The sequence below is a fragment of the Rhinatrema bivittatum genome, chromosome 1, assembly GCF_901001135.1.
Source record: "Rhinatrema bivittatum chromosome 1, aRhiBiv1.1, whole genome shotgun sequence".
NCBI lineage: Eukaryota > Metazoa > Chordata > Amphibia > Gymnophiona > Rhinatrematidae > Rhinatrema > Rhinatrema bivittatum.
The window spans coordinates 416,085,113-416,109,768 of NC_042615.1; the positions used below are offsets into that span (position 1 = coordinate 416,085,113).

General features: G+C 46.9%; 1 protein-coding gene across 1 annotated transcript in view; it reads left to right on the forward strand.

Moving 5' to 3' along the window:
* Window positions 1–24,656, forward strand: part of LOC115092174 — a 77,802-nt gene that overhangs the window by 10,350 nt on the left and 42,796 nt on the right. The window contains exons 5-6 of the mRNA XM_029602813.1: window positions 14,375–14,477; window positions 16,605–16,684. Coding sequence (XP_029458673.1) covers window positions 14,375–14,477; window positions 16,605–16,684 — 183 coding nt within the window. The remainder of the gene's footprint in view (window positions 1–14,374; window positions 14,478–16,604; window positions 16,685–24,656) is intronic.

Here is a 24,656-nt window from a genome sequence, read left to right on the forward strand (position 1 = left end):
ATGGGTGTTACAAATGCAATTTTTAAAGAATGTGGGAGATTTCCAGGAGAAAGAGTAGAAATGACAATGTTAGTAATAGCTGGTGAAATGTTGTCTCTAAATTTAACAAGACAATTGAGTAAAGTGTTAGAGGACAAGTAGATAGTGTTGCGCCTGGAGGCGGACCCTTGTCCTGGAGCAGCGTACAGCGGCTCCCTGGTTGGACCCAGGAAGCACATGCCACCAGGAGGCGGAGCACAGGAGGAGACAGAGGCTAGCTGGATCTTCACCACTGGAAGCCCGTGGTCCCCCCGGATGGAGCCCTTGGGAACCCGGGCCGCTTGGACATAGGTGGGCCTCGCAGGGACTCCCAGAATGGAAGTTCAAAGGTATGCCCACCAGGATCAAGGGTGCGCAGTTGATGTCTGGATTGGAGGCCTGAGGGATCAAGGAAGGCCAGAACAGTGTCTGCGATGACAAGGCTAGGAGCAGGGCCAGACTCAAGTTCCAAAGGTCAGTTCGAGAGTAGTCAGCCAGAGCAAAGGTCAAGTTCCAAATGTCAGTCCGAGAGTAGTCAGCCAAAACAGGGGTCAGGTTCCAGAGATCAGATGTGGTCAAGGAGGCAGGCAAAGGTCAGAATCCGTGCAGCGATCAATGTAGTCAAGAGCAGGCAGAGGTCAATACCAGAGAGTCAGTCCAAGAGGTACTATCTGGGGAACACACGAACAGACAGACGCTGGAACAGAAGGACCCTAGAACAGGAGGATGCTGGAACAGAAGGATGCTGGAACAAGACTGGAACAAGTGATGAGACACTGAGGCAAACTAGTACACACATGGTGTCGACCCGATTGCCAAGGCAAGGAAGTGCAGGCAGGGACTTCCTTTAGTATCGTGATCAATCAGGGCGTGCCGCGGAGCTTGGACCTGCCCCATGCCTTATAAGGGACCGGGGGGTCCGCGCGTGTGTTCCTAGAGGTGGGGCCGACGCCACGGAGGATGCCACGGAGGACGCTGAGCCCCGCCGTGAGGGCTGGTGTGCCTAGGAAGGCCTGGCGACCACCGCCATGGGACGCCGAGGCCTAGAGGAACTTGGAGCTGCCGCTGGAGAGGCCGACCTGGGACCTGCAGAGGAATTGGAGAGGTGAGCAGACCTGTGCGCGGGCCAAGCGTGGACGTGGCGCGCAAAGATGGTTTCATTTTGGAGATGATATGACAATTTCAGTGTTTGTGACCTCATCAAAAGTATCCCAGGTATTATCAGACATGACTTCAGGTGATGAAAATGTGTAGGGTGGAAATGAATTTACAATCCTAGCAATTTTTGAGATAAAGTAATTGCCAAAAGTGTTACACAGATCAAGTTGAAAAGTGGCTTTAGGATAATTAGTTTTTTTATTTCGACTATTGGAACTTTACTTATTTATTTATTTATTTGCTTTCTATATACTGACATTCAACAAATGTCATCACATCGGTTTACATATAACAAATTAAATAAAAAGTTTACATTGTAATAAGTACTGGAGAAGGAGATAGTAAAAGAAGGGAGGGAAAATTAATTAATAAGAATAAGAAAAAGAGGAGATATGAAGAGCAAATAAGTTAAATTAAGTGTTACTTCTTATTATGTTGTAAATGCTTTCTTAAAGAGCCATGTTTTTAGTTTTTTTTTTTTTTTTTAAAGTTTGTAATGATGGCTTATGGCTTAGATCAGTGGGGAGGGTATTCCATAAAAGCGGTCTGGCAATTGAAAAAGCGCATTCTATTATTATTATTATTATTAAAGAGGGTCTGGGACTTATTGTTAGAGGCTTGAATTAGTTTGGAGTAATAGTTCCTTTTGGTAGAATTAACCGCTGTTCTGTATCCAGCAAGTTGTTGAGTGTAAATTTTATGGTTTTCAGACGTCTTATGTTTCCTCCATATGTTCTCTGAGTTACAAAGGGCTTTTTTATAGTAATGATAGCGCATGAGTATATCAAGAAGCATGCAATTGTCTGCGAGCAGAGAATTGTTTTTAGGTGGGGGGGGCGAGTCTGTCCATGGTATTTAATAGGGCAGAATCCCATGTTCTTACCATGTATTCTGTGGAGTCATTAGAAATATCAGAAATCAGAGGAAGAAACTCTCTTTAAAGAGTGCTGGATTAACATGTTTTTGTTTAAGAATACATGGGAGGGAGAGAGTATTATTAGAGGAGGCAGAGAGAAAACTAAGAGAAGCAGTAATTAGGAAATGATCAGACCAAGGGATGGCAGACACAGTAATATTAGCAGAAGAATACTTTGGGGTTGAGAAACAGTAGGTCTAGACTGTGGCCAGCTCTGTGAGTAGGGACAATATTCATTTGCTGCCATTCGCAGGCAAGCATAGAGTTCAGAAAATGTTCAGTGGTATGAGAAAGGAGGTCTTGATCTACATGCCTAGAATAATAGTTTGTTCTGGAGAGGGTAGAGAAATAGAGAGAAATTAATTGATTCATTGAGTGGAGAGCACTTATGGGCTAAGAGACCTTGCGCGGGGAGGGGGGGGGGGGGATAAATACCAAACAGAGGTTTACAGATTTACTAGTGAGAAGCATGATTTTGTGAGGAGTAGGTAAATCAGTAGGAGTCTGTGAAAAGTTTAGAATATCAACCTAATAAATGAAGGTTGACTGACGTGCCGCAAATGTGCAGTAGAGAGCAGCTCTACTGCGCATGTGCGGGCGAGCACGTCGGTCTTAGGCAGCGTCAGGAAAAAAAAAACATGGCGGCGGTAGCGGGCGGTGGCGGCGGCGGCGGCAGGGGGCGGCGGCAGCGGGTGGCGGCGGTGGTAGCGGGTAGCAGCAACGGGCGGCAGCGGTAGCAGCGGCGGCAGCGGGCGGCGGCCAGTAGCGAGGGAGGGAGGAGAGAGGGAGTGGGAGGGACGGAGAGAGGGAGTGGGAGGGAGTGACTGAGTGAGAGGGAGGGACTGAGTGGGAGGGAGGGAGGGACTGAGTGAGAGGGAGGGAGGGACTGAGTGAGAGTGAGGGAGGAGTGGGTGAGTGTGTGGGAGGGAGGTAGGGGGTGGGGAAGAGTGAGGGGAGGGAGAATGAGGGAGAGGTGAGAGACAGGGATGTGAGTAAGTGGAAGGGTAAGACGTTGTGGAGCAGAGAAAAAGAGAGTGGAGGAGGGCTGAGGGGGATGGGATTGAGAGAGGGTGGGGAGTGACTGAGGGAAGGGGAGAGAGGTGGGAGTGACTGAGGGAAGGGGAGGGAGGTGAGAGTGAGGGGAAGAAGGCAGTGGGAGACAGAGGGTGAGTAAGACTGAGTGGAGGAAAGGGGAGGAGTGAACGAGGGGAAGAGGGAGAGAGGGAGAAAAAGTGTAGAAGGGTGCTGTGTTAGAAAATGGACTGAAAACAAAATGTAATGTAGCCCGTTTTAACGGGCTTAACGGCTTGTACTTATATAAAAGATGACAAGACCTCCACCACAGCAACATGTCTGAGGTAGGGAGAAATAAGTATAATCTTGGGGACAGCATTGATTGAGGAATGGAGTATCACTATCCAAAATCCATGCTTCAGTGTTACAGAGGCAGTCTGGTTTCTTAATGAGGGTAATATAGATGTCTGGTGCCTTTTTTGAAATGGAGCGAGCATGGACTAAAAGTAAGGTGATGGTAGTATAAACAATTATTAGCTTCAAAGGTTGCAATGGGATATTTATTAAAGTGTTCTTTGGTCATGGAAGATGGCGTTTCAGATGAAGTGTTCCATATTTACCTTGTCCACTGATAATTGGGAAACAGTTTGTTTTCTATCTAAAAACTCTTGTTTATATATTTAGTTAGTTAAAAAATGTATGAATCGCTTATTGTTTGATTGAGTTGAAGGAGATGAATATCTAGGATGCTTTCCTATAGTGCTTTATTCTTTCCAAACAGAACAATAAAACTCTCAGGCAGTGCAAGGTATGAAGAGACTTTTGTGTGGTCTTAGAAAAAATGTGGGTAGTAGAATGGATTGATTCAAATGAAACTGAGAGACATCTTTTAGCAGAAATTTTGGATGAGATTTTAAAACTACTCTGTCGTTGAAATTTTGGGTATTCGGAAAATATGAAACTAGCACTTGTAACTTGCTTACTCTGCAGACAGAAGTTACAGCTATCAAAAATAATCCTCACCAAGAGAGAAAGTTTAGCTCTGATGTGGCTAGAAGTTTAAAAGGCGATTTCATGATCTGAGAAGGAGCCATATTTCGATCTCATGGAATAAAAGGATCTCTAATGGAGGATGAAGATGATTTTAGCCAGGGGTCAGCAACCTATGGCACTTGTGCCATGAGTGGCACATGAGATTACTTTTATTGGCACGACAGGCTGCAGACACAGCCTGCACCTTGCAATCATGTCCTCCAATCCCCATGTCTGATACTTCCCTCCTTGGAGCAGCTCAGCCAATGGTATGTTGCTATGGAAGCACCTGCTGTATTCTAAGTGCTGAGAGGCTGGCTGTAAGTGGAAAAGCATGCTGCAAATGCAAGCCAGCCTCACAATGTATGTCTGCCTTTATTCTGTGAAGCGCTGCTACCAGACCAGAGTTCTCCACTGCTGTTATCTCTGGCCCATTCTGCAAGTCTCCCAGAGTGGAACCAGCTCCTACAGAGCCCTGATCTGTGCCGTGTCTGTCTCTCAGGTGATCGGGATATTGGGTTGGGAGTGGGATTGAATTCTGGTCTCTTGATAATGCTCTTGCCACTGATCCCCACCAGCTTGGCATGCTGCCGTCTCTCCTTCCCCCTCACCGAGAGAGAAAGATTGGGAGCCTACTTGTGTGTGTGCCTGTGAGAGAAAGAGAGAAACTGGAAGCCTGCTTATGTGTGTGCCTATATGAGAGAGAGAGAGAGATTAGGAGCCTGTTTGTGTGTGTGCCTGAGAGACAGAGAGAGAGAGAGAGATTGGGAGCCTGCTTGAATGTGTGTGCCTGTGAGAGAGAGAGATTGGGCGTCTGCTTGTGAGTATGTGAGAGAGAGAGATTAGGAGCCTGTTTGTGTGTGCACCTGAGAGACAGACAGAGAGAGAGAGAGATTGGGAGCCTGCTTGTGTGTGTGCCTGTGAGAGAGAGAGATTGGGCGCCTGCTTGTGAGTGTGTGAGAGAGAGAGATTGGGAGCCTGCTTGTGTGTGTGCCTGTGTGAGAGAGAGATAGAGAGAGATTGGGAGCTTGCTTATGTGTTTGCCATTGATGGAGAGAGTGATTGGGAGCCTCCTTGTTTGTGTGCTGTGAGAGATATATAGATTGGCAGCCTGCTTGTGTGTGTGCCTGTGTGAGAACCTGTATGTCTGTGTGCATGTATGTGCGTGCCTGTGAGAATATATGTGTCATATATACGGTCTCACAGACACGCACACATACACATAATGTGTCTGTGAGGGAGATAGATCCTTTCTATGTGTGAGAGAGGGAGTGTGTGAGATAATGAATGATTTATTGTGTATGTGTTTGAGAGAGAGAAGATAAAGTTTGTATGGACTCATCTCCCCCAGTCCACGGCAATTTCAGGTTGGCTGGAAATCAAAAGATCCCAAGTATGGAGAGCAGGATGTTGCGCTTGGAGGTGGACTTAGGTGGGCCTCGCAGGGTCTCCCGGAGAGGTAGTAGAAAACAGCAAGGCTGTAGGACTGGAAGAGCAAGGAAGGCCAGTACAGCGTAGGCGATGACAAAGCAAGGGACAAAGCCAGAATCAGGAGACGTGGTCAATGGCAGCCAGGGTCAGAATCCGAGAATCAGTGTGAGGAGTAATCAATGAAGCAGGGGTCAGGTTCCAGAGGTCAGATGAGGTCACAAGGCAGGCAGAGATCAGGATCCAGGCAGCGAACAGAATGGTCAAGGATCAGGCCGATGTCAGTACCAGAGAGACAGTCCAATGGTACTACCTGGGGAGACAGGACAGACAGACGCTGGAACAGTAGGACACTGGAACAAGACGGGAACAAGATGGGAACAAGACTGGAATAAGACTGTGAACGCGGAGGCAAACTAGTACACTTACAATGCCGACCTGATTGCCAAGGCAAGGAAGTGCAGGCAGGGACTTCCTTATATCGTAAGTTCAATCAGGGCGCGCTGCTAGGACCCACCCCTGGCCCTATTAGAGGCTGGGTGGTCCACGCGTGTGCGTAGGGGCATGGCCAACGCCACTGGGGATGCCAAACCGGCATGAGGCCTGGTGCGCAGTGGAAGGCCCAGCGACCGCCGCCGCATGACACTGAGGCCTGGAGGAGCTCGCGGCTACCGCTGGGGAGGCTGACCTATGACCTGCAGAGGAGCTAGTGAGGTGAGCAGGTCTGTGCCTCCCTTTCTAGGCCTCCCTCTACGTGGCCATGGCTTTTCAGGATAGGTCCTATGGAAAGTCCTGAGGAGCTCTTTATCAAGAATGTTGTCCTCCTGGTCATTCACGTAGGAACGAAGGAATGTTTTCAAGGTCCAGTTGGTCCTTTCTGCTTGATCATTGGCCTGTGGATGATAGGCCGACGTGAAATTCAAGGCAATGTTAAACGTTTTGCATAGAGAGCGCCAGTACCTGGCATCAAACTGTGGTCCTTGGTCAGATATGATTTCCTTTGGGAGTCCATGGAGATGGAAAATGTGTTTCAGGAATATTTTGGCTAGTTCTGGGGCTGATAGGAGGCCCGGCAGGGGAATGAAGTGACCCATTTTCAAAAAACAGTTGATGATGACCCAGATTACGGTATTGTTCTGGGATGGAGGCAGGTCTGTGATGAAGTCCATTGAGATGCTGGACCATGGCTCAGTAGGTGCTGGAGGCGGTTGGAGTAGGCCCCAAGGCCGTCCGGTAGGTGGCTTCTGTTGAGCGCAGATGGGACATGAATCTACATAGTTATGAGAGTCTTGCACCATGATGGGCCACCAGTAATCTCTCCGCAACATCTCTAGGGTCCTGGTATGACCCGGGTATCCTGCCAACTTGGAATCATGGGCCCATTTCAGAACTCGTTCATGTAATCTACGTGGAACGATGGTTTTCCCAACTGGAACTGTAGTGGTCACAGTAAGGGATACGCAGGCAGGATCTATGATGTGTCTGGGAACATCAGGAACATCCTGTGGTTCGAGGGATCTTGATAGTGCATCAGCACAGAGGTTCTTGGAAGCTGGGTGAGAACATAGAACGAAATTGAACCGTTGAAAGTAGAGCGCCCATCGGGCTTGTCTAGGATTCAAGAGTTGAGCTTCTTTAAGGTGCTCAAGCTTCTTATGGTCGGTGAAAATGGTAAATTTATGTTGCGCCTCTTCCAACCAAGGGTGCCACTTTTGGAGCACCAACTTGACGGCTAGAAGTTCTTGGTCACCAACGGTGTAGTGCTGCTCTGTAGGAGAGAACTTGTGTGAGTAGAATGAACAAGGTATCAATTTACCCTTTGGAGAAAACTGACATAAGATGGCTTCTGCTCCAATTGCAGAGGCGTCGACTTCGACGATGAATGAGCGCTTTGGGTCTGGATGCTGAAGACAAGGACCAGAACAGAATGCTTCTTTTAGCATCTGAAAGGCGGCATGTGCTTTGGGTGTCCACACACGAGTGTTAGCCCCTTTCTTGGTCATGGCCATGAGTGGAGCAGCTAGGGTAGAATAATTGGCAATGAAGTTCCTGTAATAATTAGTAAAGCCAAGGAAACATTGTAAGGCCCGTAGGCCTACTGGCTGGGGCCAGTCTCGGATCCCCTGGACTTTATCTGGATCCATGGAGAAACCTCGATCAGATATGATGTACCCTAGGAAGGGTAAGTGATTTTGCTTGAAAAGGCACTTTTCTAACTTGGCATAAAGGTGGATTTCTCTTAGATGTTGGAGGACGATCCGAACACGATCTCGATGGGATTCAAGGTCCTTGGAAAAGATCAGGATGTCATCAAGATATACGACTACAAATAAGTACAAGAGGTCTCGGAGGATTTCGTTCATAAGGCGTTGAAAGACCGCTGGGGCATTGGATAGCCCAAAGGGCATCACGGTATATTCATAGTGACCATCCCTCATGTTGAATGTGGTCTTCCAGATATCTTCAGGTTGGATGCGTACCAGATTGTACGCACCCCTCAGATCCAACTTGGTGACGATCCGTGCCCGTTGAAGGCGGTCAAACAGCTCACTGATAAGGGGCAGGGGGTACTGGTCTTTGCAGGTTATGACGTTGAGCCCTCTGTAGTCAATACAAGGGCGTAAACCACTGTTCTATTTCTTGACGAAGAAAAAGCCCGCTCCAGCCGGAGAATCAGAGGGAAGAATGAACCCTTTTTCTAAGTTCTGTTTGATATACTCAGACATGGCTAGGGTTTCTGGATGAGACAATGGATAAGTTCTGCCCTTGGGAGGCATTGTGCCCAGCAGAAGTTCTATGGAGCAATTGAACTTGCATAGCGGAGGCAAGGTGTCTGCCTTCTGCTTCGAGAAGACATCTTCGAACTCAACATACTGGGTAGGCAAACCAGAGACTGATGGAGATACTTGGCGTAGACATGTCTTCTGGCATTTGGAACCCTACTGCACCAACTGTAGGGAATGCCAAGCGAACTGGGGTTTGTGGACCTGGAGCTAGGGCAGCCCCAGGATGACTGGATGTGTAGAATGTTTTAACACATAGAAGGACATCTCCTCCTCGTAGAGAATGCCCACGATAAGACAGACAGCCACTGTTCATTGGGTGATGAGCCCTGGAAGATGTTCTCCTTGAATGGAGGTGATGCAGAGGCTCACATCTAATGGCTGAAGAGGAATGTTCAGAAGCTTGACAATGTCATCCAATATGAAGCTGCCACTTGCTCCTGTATCGACAAGAGCAGTAGTGGCGAAGGAGTGGGCTCGATGCCCAGAGAGACTGGAAGCAGGAGTTGGGGGCCGGTGACAGTAGCACATAAGCTCGGGACCCCCGCTGGGTTCAGGCGTTGCAGTTTTCTGGACGGACCAGTCAGGACCTCTGAAGATGTCCGGAAGCACCACAGTAAAGCCAAAGATCCTTCTTCCTCTGACGGAGATGTTCGGTTGGAGACAGTCACCCACGGTTCACCTCCATAGGTTCCACCACGGGAGGAGGTGGTGGTGAAGTCTTGGCTGGAGGACTGTGGACACGCGTGTGACACGGTGTAGGAGAGCGGGTAGCCTTTACTTCTAGGCGCCATTGCAGGAGTCGATGGTCGATTTTCCCGGTGAGGGAATTCAGGTCCTCTAGAGACGTGGGAGTCTCACGGATGGAGAGTTCATCTTTGAGAGCACTGGAGAGTCCATCTAGGAAGATGGCTTGCAGACAATCTTCTTGCCACCCAAGCTCAGTAGCCAGGGTTCTGAACTCCACCATATACTCAGTGAGGGTCCATGACCCTTGACGGAGGTGGAGTAGATTATGGCTGACTACAGCTTGGCGGCCTGGGTCCCCAAAGGTCTGCTTGAAGAGAGAACAAACTTGGATAGCTTGGAAAGCATGGGATCAGAGCATTCCCATAATGGAGAGGTCCATGCAAGAGCCTTCCCTTCCAGGTGGGAAAGGATGAAGGTCATTTTAGTAGTTTCCTTAAGGAACAAGGAGGGTTGCAGAGCAAATTGCATGAAGCACTGATTGAGGAAGCCACGACAGGAGCGTGGGTCCCCATTGTATTAAGGAGGTGCAGGGAGTGCCAACGATGCTTTGGGTAGCATAGAGGCCAACAGGCCCACGGGATTGGCCAGAGCTGTATCTCGCAGCTGGAAACAAAGCTTTTCCACCAAAGAGGCTAGCGATTCAAAAGTCCTACGATGTTCTTGGACTGTGGCGGCCAAACACGGTAAGGCCCTACAGACGGGAGACTCCGCCGAGTCCATGGTCTTGGCAACCTGTTGCGTTTGGAGGTGGACCCTTTCCTGGAGCAGTGGAGAACGGCTCCCTGGTAGGGACCAGGAAACACCTGCCCCAGGGGGCGGAGCACAGGAGAAGACAGAGGCTAAGATGAGCTTCACCACTGGAAGCCTGCTGTCCCCCCGGGTGGAGCCCTTAGGGACCCGGACCGCTTGGACTTAGGTGGGATTTGCAGGGTCTCCTGGAGAGGTAGTAGAGAGGTGTGCCCATGAACAGCAAGGGAGCACAGTCGGACACTAGGCTGTAGGTCTGGAGGAGCAAGGGAGGCCAGTACAGTGTAGGCGATGACAAGACAAGGGACAAAGCCAGAATCAGGAGACGTGGTCAATGGCAGCCGGGGGGTTAGAATCCGAGAATCAGTTTGAGGAGTAGTCAACGAAGTAGGGGGTCAGGTTCCAGAGGTCAGACGAGGTCACAAGGCAGACAGAGGTCAGGATCCAGGCAGCAAACAGAATGGTCAAGGAGCAGGCCGAGATCAGTACCAGAGAGACAGTCCAAGGGTACTACCTGGGGAGACAGGACAGACAGATGCTGGAACAGAAGGACGCTGGATAAGACTGGAACAGTAGGACGCTAGAACAGTAGGACCCTGGAACAAGACTGGAACAAGAGTGGAACAAGGCTGGAACAAGACTGTGAACGCGGAGGCAAACTAGTACACTTACAGTGCCGACCCGATTGCCAAGGCAAGAAAGTGCAGGCAGGGACTTCCTTATATCGTACGTTCAATCAGGGCACGCCGCGGAGCTAGGACCCGCCCCTGGCCCTACCAAAGGCTGGGCGGTCTGCGCGCATATGCTTAGGGGTGTGGCCAACGCCACTGGGGACGCCGAACTCCGGCGTGAGGCCTGGTGCACAGTAGAAGGCCCGGTGACCGCCGCCGCGGGACGCCAAGGCCTGGAGGAGCTCGCGGCTACCGCTGGGGAGGCCGATCCATGACCTGCAGAGGAGCTAGCGAGGTGAGCAAGCCTGTGTGTGGGCTGGGCGCGAATGGGGCGCACATCAGAGGAGATTTTTTAATCCTTATTATTTTTAATTATTGGGTGTAATTTGATATTTCTGTTATGATTGTCCAATCTGGAAGTGGATCCTTAGGCCGACCGTCGCTGAGAGACGAACGGGAGGCAGAACTCGATGGTGTCGAAGAGTCTTCACCTGGAAACCCGTGACCCCTCCAGAGGAGCTGTAGAGGCCCGGGTTGCTAGGACTTAGGAGTCTTCGCCCTGGAAGCCCGAGGTCCCCCCAGGAGGAGCCCGTAGAGACCCGGACCGCTGGGACTTAGGTGAAGACCAAAGGATCCAAGAAGAAATACGAACCGGTGTATGGGCAGGCAGCGAACCGGGAGAACGATGACACGGACCGGATTCAGGGCAGGCGGCAATTAGGCAGAGTAGAGGTCACGAACTGAAGTCAAGGCAGGCGGCAAGCAGGCAGAGTAGAGGTCACGAACTGAAGTCAAGGCAGGCGGCAAGCAGGCAGAGTAGTGGTCAGGCAGGCAGATATCAAGAACCAGGCAGGCAGGTGAGACCAGAGTCAGGCAGGCAGAGATCAGGAACCAGGCAGGCAGGCGAAACCAGAGTCAGGTAGGCAGAGATCACGAACCAGGCGAGCAAAGAGCAGGAATCAGACGATCCGACGGCAACTAGCACTCCGAAGAGAGACCTCGTTGCAAGGCAAGTTGAAGCTCAAAAGTCCCGGTTTAAATCCCCTGCTCAGCGTCTGACGTCAGCGGAGGCGTGTCTGCACATCCGGGTGCAGACGCCTCAAAACACGGCTCTTCGCGCGCGCGCGTTCCCCCATCGAGGGGAGGAGTCACTGGCGGCGTCTCCACGAGGAGATGCCGCTGCCATGCGGCCCTAGAGGCCAGAAACCCGGCGGTTCGCGGTGCTGCGGAGCCAGGTAAGAGCCCGGTCACTAGGTTAGTGACCGGGATCGTAACAATTTCTGCTAATTTGAAATATTGTATTGGCTTTTAAAAAAATATTAGAGCATTTTTTAATTATTGGATATTTTATTCATCAGATATTTTGAAATATATTATTGGTATTTAGGAAATAGAACTAATTTATTGAAGTTTTTATTTATTGGATATTCATCAGCTGTTTTGACATATTTATTCTTTTTATTATTATGGTTTAAATATGATGAATGATGTTATAATTTCTTTTTATTACTTGATGTTTTATGTGGAATGATAATGTTTGTTTTTCCATTGTTGCACTGCATAATGCAGTTGGGCTTGTAGTTCCTAGTACAGTTTTTGTTGGCACTATTCTGTTTATGGTCTTTTTATTCTATATTTGGTTAAGTTTTCTGTATTTGAAAGATCCAGTTCTTGTGTAACTTGAATTCTTGCTGTGAAAATGATGGTACTTATCATCAATGGCTTTTATGGCATTATGGTCATCTCTTCCTCATTTCTATTTTAAACAGACATTAGTTCTTTATTCATTTCACTTGCATGTGGAACAGTTTTAAAAGGTTTTGCAGAAAAATATGTTTTCATACATATATTTTATTGTAACTGCTATTAGTAGATTAGGTGATTATTTTAAGGGATGTACTTAGCCAATGTTCTCTCTAAGGATTGGGTTGCAGTGAGCATTAAATTGAAGGCTTTTTGCATCATAGAAAGTAGTGCTCACAGGGTAATGTAACCAAATAATTTTGTACACAGAAACCCAATCTTTAGAAGGAATGCTGGTAGTGAGTGCAATGCTTGGATCCAGGGGGAGTGGAGCATTGGGGAAAGCAAGGACAAAGATCACACTAAAGAATGATAAGATCTGCATCTTAATTTATTTATTATAGATGCTAATATTCACATAGATTTTGTTTTTTAATTGCAATTTAACAAAAACTAAAAAGAAACAAAGTGCTCTGTGTGTAGTACTTGTTGAGACGGGTTGTTTTAGTGTGCCCTTGGGCCTCAGCCTGACCCCAGACGGATCCAGGACCGAACCGAGGGTTGACAGCGTGTTCCAGCATGGCTGATGGTCTGACCCTCTGCCAGGCCTGCAAGCTCCCATGGCCAACAACAGATGATGTTGGAATGTGAATGGTCCTCCGATCATTCCGAGCCCTTTCGGACCTACTGCATGGAACAGCATGGAACAGCAGGCTTGGCCTGAGGATGAGGGCAGACGGGCCTTGACACAAAGACAACAACAGGATCGATGCAACGGCATCGTGGACGAGGACTTGACACCAAGGCTGATGCAGATGGCATCAGAGACGAAGGCTGGCACTAGACAAGACACCAAGGTAGCTGAAGACATGACACCAGGGTCGATGCAACGGCATCGCGGACGAAGACATGACACCAAGGCTTGTTTCGGACCTGCTGTTCCATGCAGCAGGTCTGAAAGGGCTTGGAATAGTCGGAGGACCATTCACTTTCCAACATCATCTGTTGTTGGCCATGGGAGCTTGCAGGCCTGGCGGAGGGTATGACCGTCAGCCATGGTGGAACACGCCGTCAACCCTCGGTCCGGTCCTGGATCCGTCTGGGGTCGGGCTGAGTCACAAGGGCACAGTAAAACACCCCGTCAAGTAACAGAACTTCATATTTGTTTGATTGAGATACTTGGATTTCAGTGGTCAGAGCCTCCATTTCAGGTGATCGGGTGAATTATAGAGAAGTTCGGGTGACTTGAAAGAGAGGTCACCATCTAGCTTGCTGACACTTGTAAAAATGAATAAACTTTCAGGATATTGCTGTGTTCCATCTATAATTGGTGTATTGCCTCTTCTTAGGAGTTATAATTACATGAGACAATTTTTTCACTTTTTTATGGTGGGGCTCACATAGAAACATGACAGCCTATCTAGTTTGCTCATTCATGGCAATGTAATTATTAAAAACTATCAATGACATGCAAGTCTGTAAAGTGCCATGAATATGCATGAGGTGTACTTCCATTCATTGCCCCCACTTACTGCCGGCAAATGAAGCTCATGCATTCATTGTGCCTAGCGTGAAAACTCCCACTAGCTTGTAGCACTCGAAGAAAGGAGTTGCCTACCTCCAATTTTCTTGGCACACCACTTCAAATAGGTTGCTTATACCTGTTCTATAAAATGAAGATGTGTGAGTTAGAATATTTGTGCTGGATCCCACATCTGGAATTCACCCTGGTGGGACTGAAGATTGGCTTCTGCACTGATTAGCTTTCAGGTATGCCTGTAAATATACGGAACTTTTAGTTTATTTTCACTCATATGATATTGATTTCACTGCCTTAACAAAAACAGTAATATAGTAGGAAACAAGATTTTCAAATAATTCCATGTGCTGAAAAATGTGTCTACCCTTGCAGATTATCTCCTAAAACACCTCAGCTCATTCTTGCTCTATTGCTGCCCAGTGTTCTCCTTAAAATAGTGATCATAGCTATAATAAGTGCAGAGATGGACTTGCAATTATGAGCAGAGCATTACAAAAGAGAGAAGTAAGATAAACAGATGAAAACTGTGTTGAATTCAAACTTGTCTGCAGTTTTCCTGAATCACAATTTCCAGATTAATGATTTTTGTCATCTCATTTGTTGGTTTACATTTTTGTATTGTGTGTGCGTTCCTACTTCTGAAACAGATGAAAAATGAAGACTTTAGATTTGAACAGGTAATGCTAAAGATATAATTTCCTGAACAGAATTATATTACAAAATGTCACCTCAATAAAACCCTGCACACAGTCAGAATGGTGGCTCGAAAAGGTATAATACATTTACTGTATTTTATTATACTTCCTATTCAGAATCTGCACAGGTGCTTGTGAAACACACATTGGACTTTTTATGGCTCTCCATTGGGACATGTTGTCCCCTGTGATTCTTTACAGATTTTTGACCTGGGTATTAGTGGTACATGCTCTGAATTCATTGCCTGGTGCGATCTGCATTCCATTTTCTGGATGGTTAGTGTTTTAATATAGCAAAACAAAATTCTCCCTCCTGTTCAATCCTCCTCCTCAGGCAGATGCATACACAGCAACTAACATCTGGTGCAGTCCAAAGTACTTTTGCAGTTTTCATTTTTAAGTCATATTGTAGTGAGTCTTTGTGAATGAGGGGAGAAGAAGATTGCACCTGCTTGGCTGTGAGTGGCTTGAATCAATTCCATTCACATCACTGGGAAACAGGAAGGGCTTTCAAATCATTCAGCTAGAGGTCAAACTTCACATGCTGTGGTGTTTCTTAAAAATTAAAAAGCCTGGTTCTATGATATTAACAAGTGTTATAATCTCTAAAAGGCAATTTCGGTCATTTAGGGGGTCATTTTCAAAAGCGATCGCATGCGAAAAGTTCCTTTTCGTGTCCAATCACTGAATGGGGCAGAGTCGGCCCCGGAAGAGGATGAGTCGGGGCGGCACTGGGGCTGATGCTGCGGACACATTGCTGGCGGCGAAAGGAAAGGACCCTTATCGCTACCAGTTTCGCACCGAATAACTACACCTTATGGTGTAGTTATTCAGTGCGAAAGCCAGCAGCCAGCGCACCGCAGTGGTGCAATGGCTGCCGGCTTTCGCAGGGCTGCCCCCAGCTTCACCCCCCCCGCCCCCCCGTTACCGCCGGATTTTGCCCTAGCCAGCAGCATTGACTTTGTTTAAAAAGGTAACCTAATGAAATTTGAAACCAAAGTCAACAAAGTGCTACTTTTTGTTTGCTTGTGCTTAAATTTAATTTGCTAAGTGCAATTGGCAGCTGGTGGGTCCAAAAGTAGGTGGTATGACAATAACTATTGTCATTACTCCATCCTTCCATTTGTTCTCTTCCTCCTCCTGCAACTTGCTACCCCACTCTACCCTTCCCTCTTTGGGCCTCATTTTCTAAAGTATCGCAGGCCTGCGATACTTTAGGAAATGAGGGTCGGGGGGCCGAAACGGGGGGCGGGCCTGCGCTAGCCGGCAGCGATCGCACCCAATAGCGCCACCATAGGAGGTGTAGCTATTGCGAGCGAAATAGGACGCGAAAAGGGCCTTACCTTTTCTTCATCCTCGGTGGCTTCATGGAGTCGGCCCCGGTGACGCCCCTGACTCCTCTTCCGGGCCGACTCCGCCCCCATTTTGGTATCGCACGCGAAAAGGGACATTTCGCGTGCAAAACGTCCCTTACCGCGTGCGATACATTTAGAAAATAAAGCCCTATATTGTCCTTTCTCACCCAGGATCTTTCTACTTCCCCTCCATTATCCCTTGCTGCCATCATCCCTTTTCATTACCTATTTGGTCTCTTAATTTTATTTTTGGTACTGTGATCGTACCACGGCTTCTACACACAAGCCACGATGGCCAGCAGATCCCAGGGGCAGCATGCTTTGCTACATGTTGATTGCCCTTAACTTGTTTTACTCCCTGCTTCATGGTTAAGGATATTAGATAAGGGTCCTGGGCAGTTTACATGGAAAAGAACTGGTTGCAGTGAGGGCTGTGTTTAGTTGTCACATAGCTCCTTCACTTCTCAGAACATTCTTGACCTAGTATGCTCATGATAGAGCACATTTCCAACTAGTGAAGTGCCTTACAGGATAAACTAGGGGAAAGCATCAGTAAAGTAAATAAAGCAAGTAGTAAAGACTGTCCTTAGCAAGATAAGCTTTGAGAATATAAAAACAAAAGAATAGCTATATGAGACCGCAGAGGATGGAAGGAGGGATATAAAGTAATGCTATGAAAATATATTTTTTCAGCATTTATATATAAACATATATACATATGACAATAGCAAAATTATATTAAACACATTTTTAGTTTTCAGTGACAGTTAACGCGAGAATCCCCATCACTGATGGCTGGTTATGGACCTTCTATATCAAAGCTCAAGGATCCAAGTAAGATCATTTTTTTCTGGGCCACAAAACTTAAAGGATTACCCAGAAGTCTAGACAAATGGTGATTTAAATATCTTTAAAACACAATCCCAGTACTATCTTGTACAACCTATTTGATGAGGCCTCATACGTCTTTAATCTGACATTTGAAATCTCTTATTTATTTAATCTAGCCAGTGTTTTTAGACTCCTGGCTAGCGTGTATTGAAATAACTGGTGTTAAAGTTTAAGAACAGAAAAAGAAATAGCTTCTGGGTCTGGTGTCTCACAAGGCTCTGCAGGGGTTGATTAAGAAGTAATTTAAATAGAAGAGAAAGAATTGTTCAGGTTCCTCTCCAGAGACACACATATCTGTGCTTGTGACCAGACAAGTTTAATTTTTAATCTGCTAGCCGTAATATAGACTGATTCCTTGTGACATTGTTCTCTGTTGCATGTTTTGAAATCTCTATTTAATCTAGCCAGTGTTTTCAGACTCCTGGCTAGTGTGTATTGAAATAACTGTGTAATTTATAGAACAAAGGGCTGCTATCTGTATATAATTGCCGCTACACTCCAATTGGTTAAAAATTCCAATTTTACCAACCCTAGCCATACCCCTTGTAAGTTAATCAATTTCATTTTGTCCTAAAATCATTATATGTATGGTCTGGTCAGATGGCTCAGTCACAGCATCATGTTCTTTAGTTCAGCAGGCCAAGCTTTGTACCTGTGTCCAATGGACCTCAGGGGGCTAATTTTCAAAGGCATTTACATGCAGAAAACCCTATGTTATATGCATAAGTGGCTCTTGAAAACACCCCAGCGGGAATGTGTGTAAGCATACGAGCGGCTCTCAATTTTGCATGTAGTTTTATGCACATACTATAGAGGCCTTCTGGGAGAACACAGTTGGGGTGGGATCGGGTTTTATGTGTATACGTTTGATTTTGAAAATATGCCTGTAAATTTACCCTCACAAAGTTATAGTTGCACCACCACCTTTTGAAGTAGTATAACATTGTTTGTGTCCATGCCGTGGGTATACTGCGTACAGACACAAATTATCAAAACAGATTTATGCACATAAAGAGTACCCACATATTTTAGCTTATGCAGGCTGTTTGAAAATGACCTTCTAGGCATGTTGCTGAAATGATGTGCTCAAGCTCTAATAGCAAGAGAGAATGATTGGTTATAATCACTGATTCTATTTCAGTAAATGCTGATATTTAGGGTTATCTGGCTTAGTTAAGCTATCTGTCTGTCCTATAGTTATCTGGATAAACTTACCTGGCTAACTATAAGATAGTATAAATTTGTGCAGCAGGAGAGTGGCTGAATATCAGCCTCCTGTTGATTTCCATTTATACTTATTCAATTGAAGAAAAACAGAATTCTTATGTGTGAAACTCTTCTATTGTTAAAGACTAAAATTTTACATTAAGAGAGTAATTTTGTAACAACCTGTATAAGAAATTCAGCAAACATATGCATAAATTACACCAATTTTTCAAGTTTTGAAAATTACCCCAACAAAACTACACTATATAATTACACTTGTTAAACTATATACAAAATTTTTCTGGAAAATTTACATGCATATTTTTGAAAATCCAAAAGTATTTATGTAAGTCCAAATTCCTCCCCAGCTCTGTGTAATGAGTGGTGTGGGAGTGCTTTGGCATAGTTGATACAGCCTCGTAGGTGAACTTATAAGGTCTATGCTGACAGCTGGCAAACGCGCCCTGTTGTGGGACAGACTGGAGCGTGTCCTGTACCAGCTGTCTCCCCCACTGGTTGAACCCTTAGGTTCTGGTGGCCCGCAGGGCTTAGGTGGGTCTCTAGGGCAGTGGTGAGAGCAAGGATCCAAGGGCATGCCAGGTTCAAGACAGGCAGCAATCTGGAGGCATTGGGTTGGTGCAGGCAGCAAGCACAAGTGGTCAGGTCCAAGGCAAGAGGTCAGAATCTGGAAGTCAGACCGAGGATAACAAAGACATACAAGAGATGCTGGACAAGAAGGACAGGGTAGGACAAGGCTGGATAAGACAGGCTTGGCAAAGCAAGGCTGGACGAGGCAGGCTGGGCAAGGAGAGGCAGGTTCAATCAGGAACCAGGAACGCCGGAGCAAACCACCGTGCCGCAAGCAGGGCCAGTGCAAGGGGATTAGGCGCCCTAGGCGAGCCTTCTCCCTTGCGAAACCCCCCCCCCCTGGTCTCGGCCCTGACTCCTACATTATTCTCGATCACGCCCACCGACTGTGGTTTTCTGGGCCGCGAGCAGGTTGGGCACTGCTCGCGGCCCTCCAAGTCTCCACTCCTCTTTGCCACCACTTGTGGCCCCATATGGCTTGCACCCAGTGGCGCACCAAGGGTCTCCGGCACCAGGGGGCCAATGCATTTGTGTGCCTCTCCAGCATCCCCCCGCAATCCTTCTTGTACTAATGCTTAAGGTCACAGAAAATCAGTGGCATCTCTAGACAGAAGAATCTTTTTTTGGGGGGGGGGAGGGGGGGGGAGCCAAAATGACATTTCTTCATCATACCCACCTCTATAGCATGGATCCTGCTTTAAAATTGGTTTAAAAAAAAAAGTGTTAATAAAAAAGTCCAAAGGGTCTTCTGCGTAATTTTAAAAAGCTGGCCAGTTTCACACTTCTAGTAAAACTACTATAAAATTATTTGATAGCCTCATTCAACTAATTCTATGTGGCTATGAGAGTGAAGTCTGGAATATATAGGAAGGGACAGAATGTCAATATAAATCCTGCACCTCCAGTTCTCTAACTCTGTGCATCCACTGAAATTCCCCCAAACAATGGAGCTTGGATGTTTCCCTTACAGCTCTTCATACTAAAAGATATTTTCAAATTCTGGTGTCACCTCACAGTAACAGCAGCACAAACACCTTCCACTGCCAGACACATTGTGAACTAACACAAAACCCCACAAAAAAATACACTCAAAATCTATACTGCAATCCCATCGTAACATAACAGTAATAACACCAAGGACTCAAACAACAATAACCCTACCTGTGAAAAAGCAAGGGTAAATATTACACTGGGTCCTGGTGCTAGCAGAATCTCTCATCACGGTCACACACACAGAGCAGAGACAGACTCTCACACAGAGCAGAGACAGACTCTCACCAAATACAGAATACAAAATAAAGGAGCACAAATTAGACAAAAACTGAAATGGAAACTCCAAGAAGCCAGACTCTATGGGGTAGATTTGCGCGCGCTGCCGAGCCTATTTTGCATAGGCTCGGCAGCGCGTGCAAGCCCCGGGACGCGCATAAGTCCTGGGGCTTTCCTGGGGGGCGTGTCGGGGGGGGGGGGGGGGTGTCGCGGCGGCGCGTCATTCGGGGGCGTTCTGGGGACATGGCCGCGGGCGTGGTTCCGGCCCAGGGGTGTTTCGGGGGCGTGGTCGAGGACTCCGAAATCGCTCCCGGGCCAGGGAATCGCGAGGTGGTGGACAGGCGTAACTTTTGCGATAAAGGTTGGGGGGTGTAGATCGGGCTGGGGGGGTGGGTTAGGTAGGGGAAGGCGTAGTTTTATAAAATCTACCCCTATGTATTAACAATAGAAAAACAGAACCACCATTCCTCATAAAACAAATAAAATCAAGAAACATAAAGCATCAGTTATAATAGCAAAACCATAATAAAATAATATTTTAAAACTACTGATAAATAGAATTTCTATTAATTAAAATCATATACATTTTTTACAATTTCCCAAACACCAAATAAAATATTTCAAAACTGCACATATATAAATAACATCCAATAATTAAAACTAATAAGGATTTTAAAAAGCCCCTGCTGTCCCCTTCTGTGGGAGCTCTTGATTTCCAGTCACCCTGATATTGTTGAGGATTAGGAGGTTTTCCTCTCTCTCTCACACATACTCACATGCCCATTCTCTCTCACACATAAACTGTCACATACATACACATTCATGCTCTTATATCCACCATAACCTCTCTCTCTCACAGACACTGACACACTCTCAGGCTCTAAGACACTCTCATCTACTCCACACATCCCCCCCCCCCCCCCCCACACAAACTCTTACTCTCCTGGATTTTCTCATACACACTCATGCTCTCACACTCACTGGCTCCCTCACATACACACAAACACACACACCCAGGCAAGCTCCCAGTCATTCTCTCTCTCTCTCTCTCACACACACACACACACACACACAGAGACCCATTCATTTTCACACCACTCCCTCCCCATCCCCAGGCATGCACACATTCATTCTCACACACACAGACCCCAGGCAGGCACCCATGCATTCACATACATACACCCCCAGGCAGAGTCCCATTCATACACATGCACACACTAAAGGCAGACCCCCCTCTCTTTCTTTTGCCAGCAACCTTGGAACCTCACTCATTCCTCTGCTGCCACTGTCACTGCTGCCGCATGGCTATTGGGGAGGCGCTGATTGCTGCTACTGGCACTGAAGCCCATTCTGCTGCTACCTCTGTGCAGGCCCCGTAGGCTTCTACTTCCTCCATGCTGATCTAGTACATTGTGAGATCTGCATAAAGTGCTATTCTTGCACATTCCCAAAGATTACATGTGCCAATCACTAAAAAGTAATTTTTTTTTCTTTTGCTGTCTGATCTTAGTTTTCTAATCGGTTGGTCACATGCTTTTTTTTCCCACTTCCCTTTCTTATTTTTTTTGCCAATTCCTTTTATATTGTCTTTTTTTCTATTTCTTTTCTCTCTATTTCTTCCCTCAAACACACAGTCAGGTTCTCATTCTCACATGCATTTCTCTCTCTCTCTCTCACACAAACACACACAGGCTCTCACTGTCACATGCTTTCTCTCATACAATCATTCATACACACACACAGTTTCTCACTTGCACATGCTGTCTGACTCACAAACCCAAGCTCTCTCTCACTCCCACATGCTGTCTTGTTCAAGCACAGGCTCTCACTGTCACATGCTCTCATACAATCATTCATACACACAGTCTCTCTTTGGCACATGCTGTCTGACTCACACACACAGGCTCTGTCTCACTCCCACATGCTATCTTAAGCACAGGCTCTCACTGTTACCTGCTGTCTCTCTCACACACACAGAAGCTCTCACATGCTGTCTCTGCAAACATTCAGGTCCTCACTCCCACACACAATCTCTCAACTCATCTCATACACGCGCACACACACACACACACACACACACACACACACACTCTACAGACCCTCAGCCTCTCTCTCACATCTGGGCCTCCTCTTCACGGGTCGCTGCATGATGGGCTCTGCAGCGGCCCTGATCTTCTCAGGCCGCGGCAGCTCTGCTACCGGGCATCTTCCTCTTCTCGGGCTGCTGCAACTTGGGATTCGCGGCGGCCCGTAAGCGCTGCTCCTCTTCTGCACGCGCTGATGCTCCTCCTCCTTCCTGCCCGTTCGGCTCCGGCAACATTTTCTTCCGGGGCTGCGCAGGCAGGAAGGAGAGGAGCATCAGCATGTTTAAATGCGACCTTTTTTTTTCGGGCCGTGGTGACGTGAGCTCCACCACTGCCCTGCCGATCTGCCTGCTATGTGTCGCTGCTCAGCCGCCAGTGGGATGAGGTCCACCGGTGGCCGCATGAGCCTCCTTGCGCCCAGGGGCATTGGCTCCCCTCGGGATACCACTGCTCGTGGCGCCCCCTAATACTCGGCGCCCTAGGCCCAGGCCTAGTTCATCTAATGCTTCCACCAGCCCTGGCTGCAAGGCAGAAGACCCATTGCTGAGGCAATGACAGGGGAGCGGGCTGCTCTTAAATAGAGAAATCCTGCTGATGTCATCATTGAGCACCGCTTTCCCACCACTATCTTTAAAGAAGGCTGTGTATTGCGCATGTTGCCTATGGGGTCCTCAGGGAAAGCAGGATGATGGCAGTGTGTCAGCAGTATCGGTGCTGTGCTGGAGGCTGGGGCCTACAGAGTCATTGTGGCATTCCTGTCACAATGAAGTGTTGCCAGTGAGGGGATGAGTCCAAGAGAGCGGTTGGTCGCAGGCCTATTCTGTGGCCAGCCAGACATAACACTCTAACCCCGAGAACACCTCCATTCAGTCTGAGTAAACTTACATGTATATAGGACAATCAAGTGCACAACTTTATATCAAACCATTTCCTTAGGTAAAGCACTGTTTCACTCATTGAAATGCTTTTGAAAATTACACACCCTATCAATAAACATTGGATTTCTACTTTGTGAGTTATGATACCTTTTATTAAATCACCATGAAAATTATGCAAAGATGATATTGTATATGAGGTTTTGAAACGATTGTAGTCTCAAAAACACATGCATAACGTGTTATAATTTTCACATTAATCCAATAAAAAGGATCATAACATGGAAAAACCTAGAGGTAGATGTTCTAAGGAAAACATCTAAATAAGTTAGCCAGATATTCAGCAGCATGGCTATGCTGCTGAATACCAACAAATAAGTTGCTAGCTACCTGGATAAGTAGTTTCTCCCCAAAATGCCCATTTACCACCCACCACTTAGCCAGATATGTACTTATCCAGGTAAGTGGTGGCCACTAAATGTGGCCAGATATTCAACCACTGCCACTTAACTGGATAAGTCTTATCCAGCTAAATGGTGCTATTTATCAACATCTTAATTTTTCCCTAGCCAATACAGCTACTAAAATTTACTGCTAAATACATTAAAATGTATTACTTCATGCCCAACATATTTCAGTTTTAGAAGACAATAATGGGCTTTTTAAAATTTTAAAATAATATTTACTCTTAACAAGTTTGTCTAAATAATTAAACCTATAAATTTAAAACACTTTAAATTGTTAGCATTTGTGGCTTGGCACTGTGAGCCACTGTATTCACTCCCGACGCCATCATGACCATGCTGACTCCAGCATGCCGCCATCAGCTTGCACCACTCCTAAGCCCCAAAAGCATGCATGCATGATGTGCACTGGTACTTAAAGTGGCCGCAGTGGGAAAAGGCCCCGAGGTGCCTTTTGATGACATCACAGACCCACAAGTATTTAAGGCCTCTCAGAACACTGCCTCAGTGCCTCAGCAAGAGGCCTCCTGCATTGCAGAGCATTTTACCACCATTCCCAAGTTCCCTTGTCTTTAGCATCGTCTTCTTCAGCCTTGTCATGTGTTCTTCAGACTTGCCCATCTCGTCCAATCTTCCTTGACTGATTTGCTCTGTGCCTTTGGTATATCTCCATCCAGCCTTGGCCAGGCTTCCGGATTCTGATTTCTTGCCTGGTCCTGACCACCTTTTGCCTAGCGCTTGGACCTGACCTCTTGCTTAAACCTGACCACATTTTGCCTGCCACCTGGACCTGACCTTGGCCTGCCTCCATTCCTGCCTGTCTGCTGCCAGCCCTGACTCCAGCATACCTTTGAACTCTCTCTCTAGCCACTGCCCTAGGGACCCGCCTAAAACCTGCCAACCGCCAGAACCAAAGGGCTCAACCTGAAGGGAAGGTGGCTGGTATAAGTGAAGCTGCAGGCTGTCCAGTTACAGGTACGTCTGCCAGCTGCCGGTGTAGGCCTTGTAGGTTTGCCTATGAGGCTGCGTCAACTATGCTGTACCACCAAGGGCTTATACACATGCTACCCTTTACAAATAACTCAAGGAAATTCCTTTCAGCTTCCTGAATTTGTATCTATAGGCCAAAGACCGTGTGCCCTTGTCTTGCTCCTGTACTATTCTATTCTTTAGATGTATTGGAAATCTTGGGAAAGTCAGCTTGTTGTGTGGGGAAAAGAATTTGTATATGAGTTGACATCAGCTGCATGTCATTTACAGTACATCTATATATAAACACAATCTCATCTGCTGACTGATTTAATTGGACTTCTCTGTCGACAAGCAAGGCTGAATTAGCCTTGACATGTGGGTGATGTCATTCAATGGCACTGAACAGACCCTTCTCTCCTAGCTCATAGAGATTTTTCCTCTACTGAGTATGCATGGG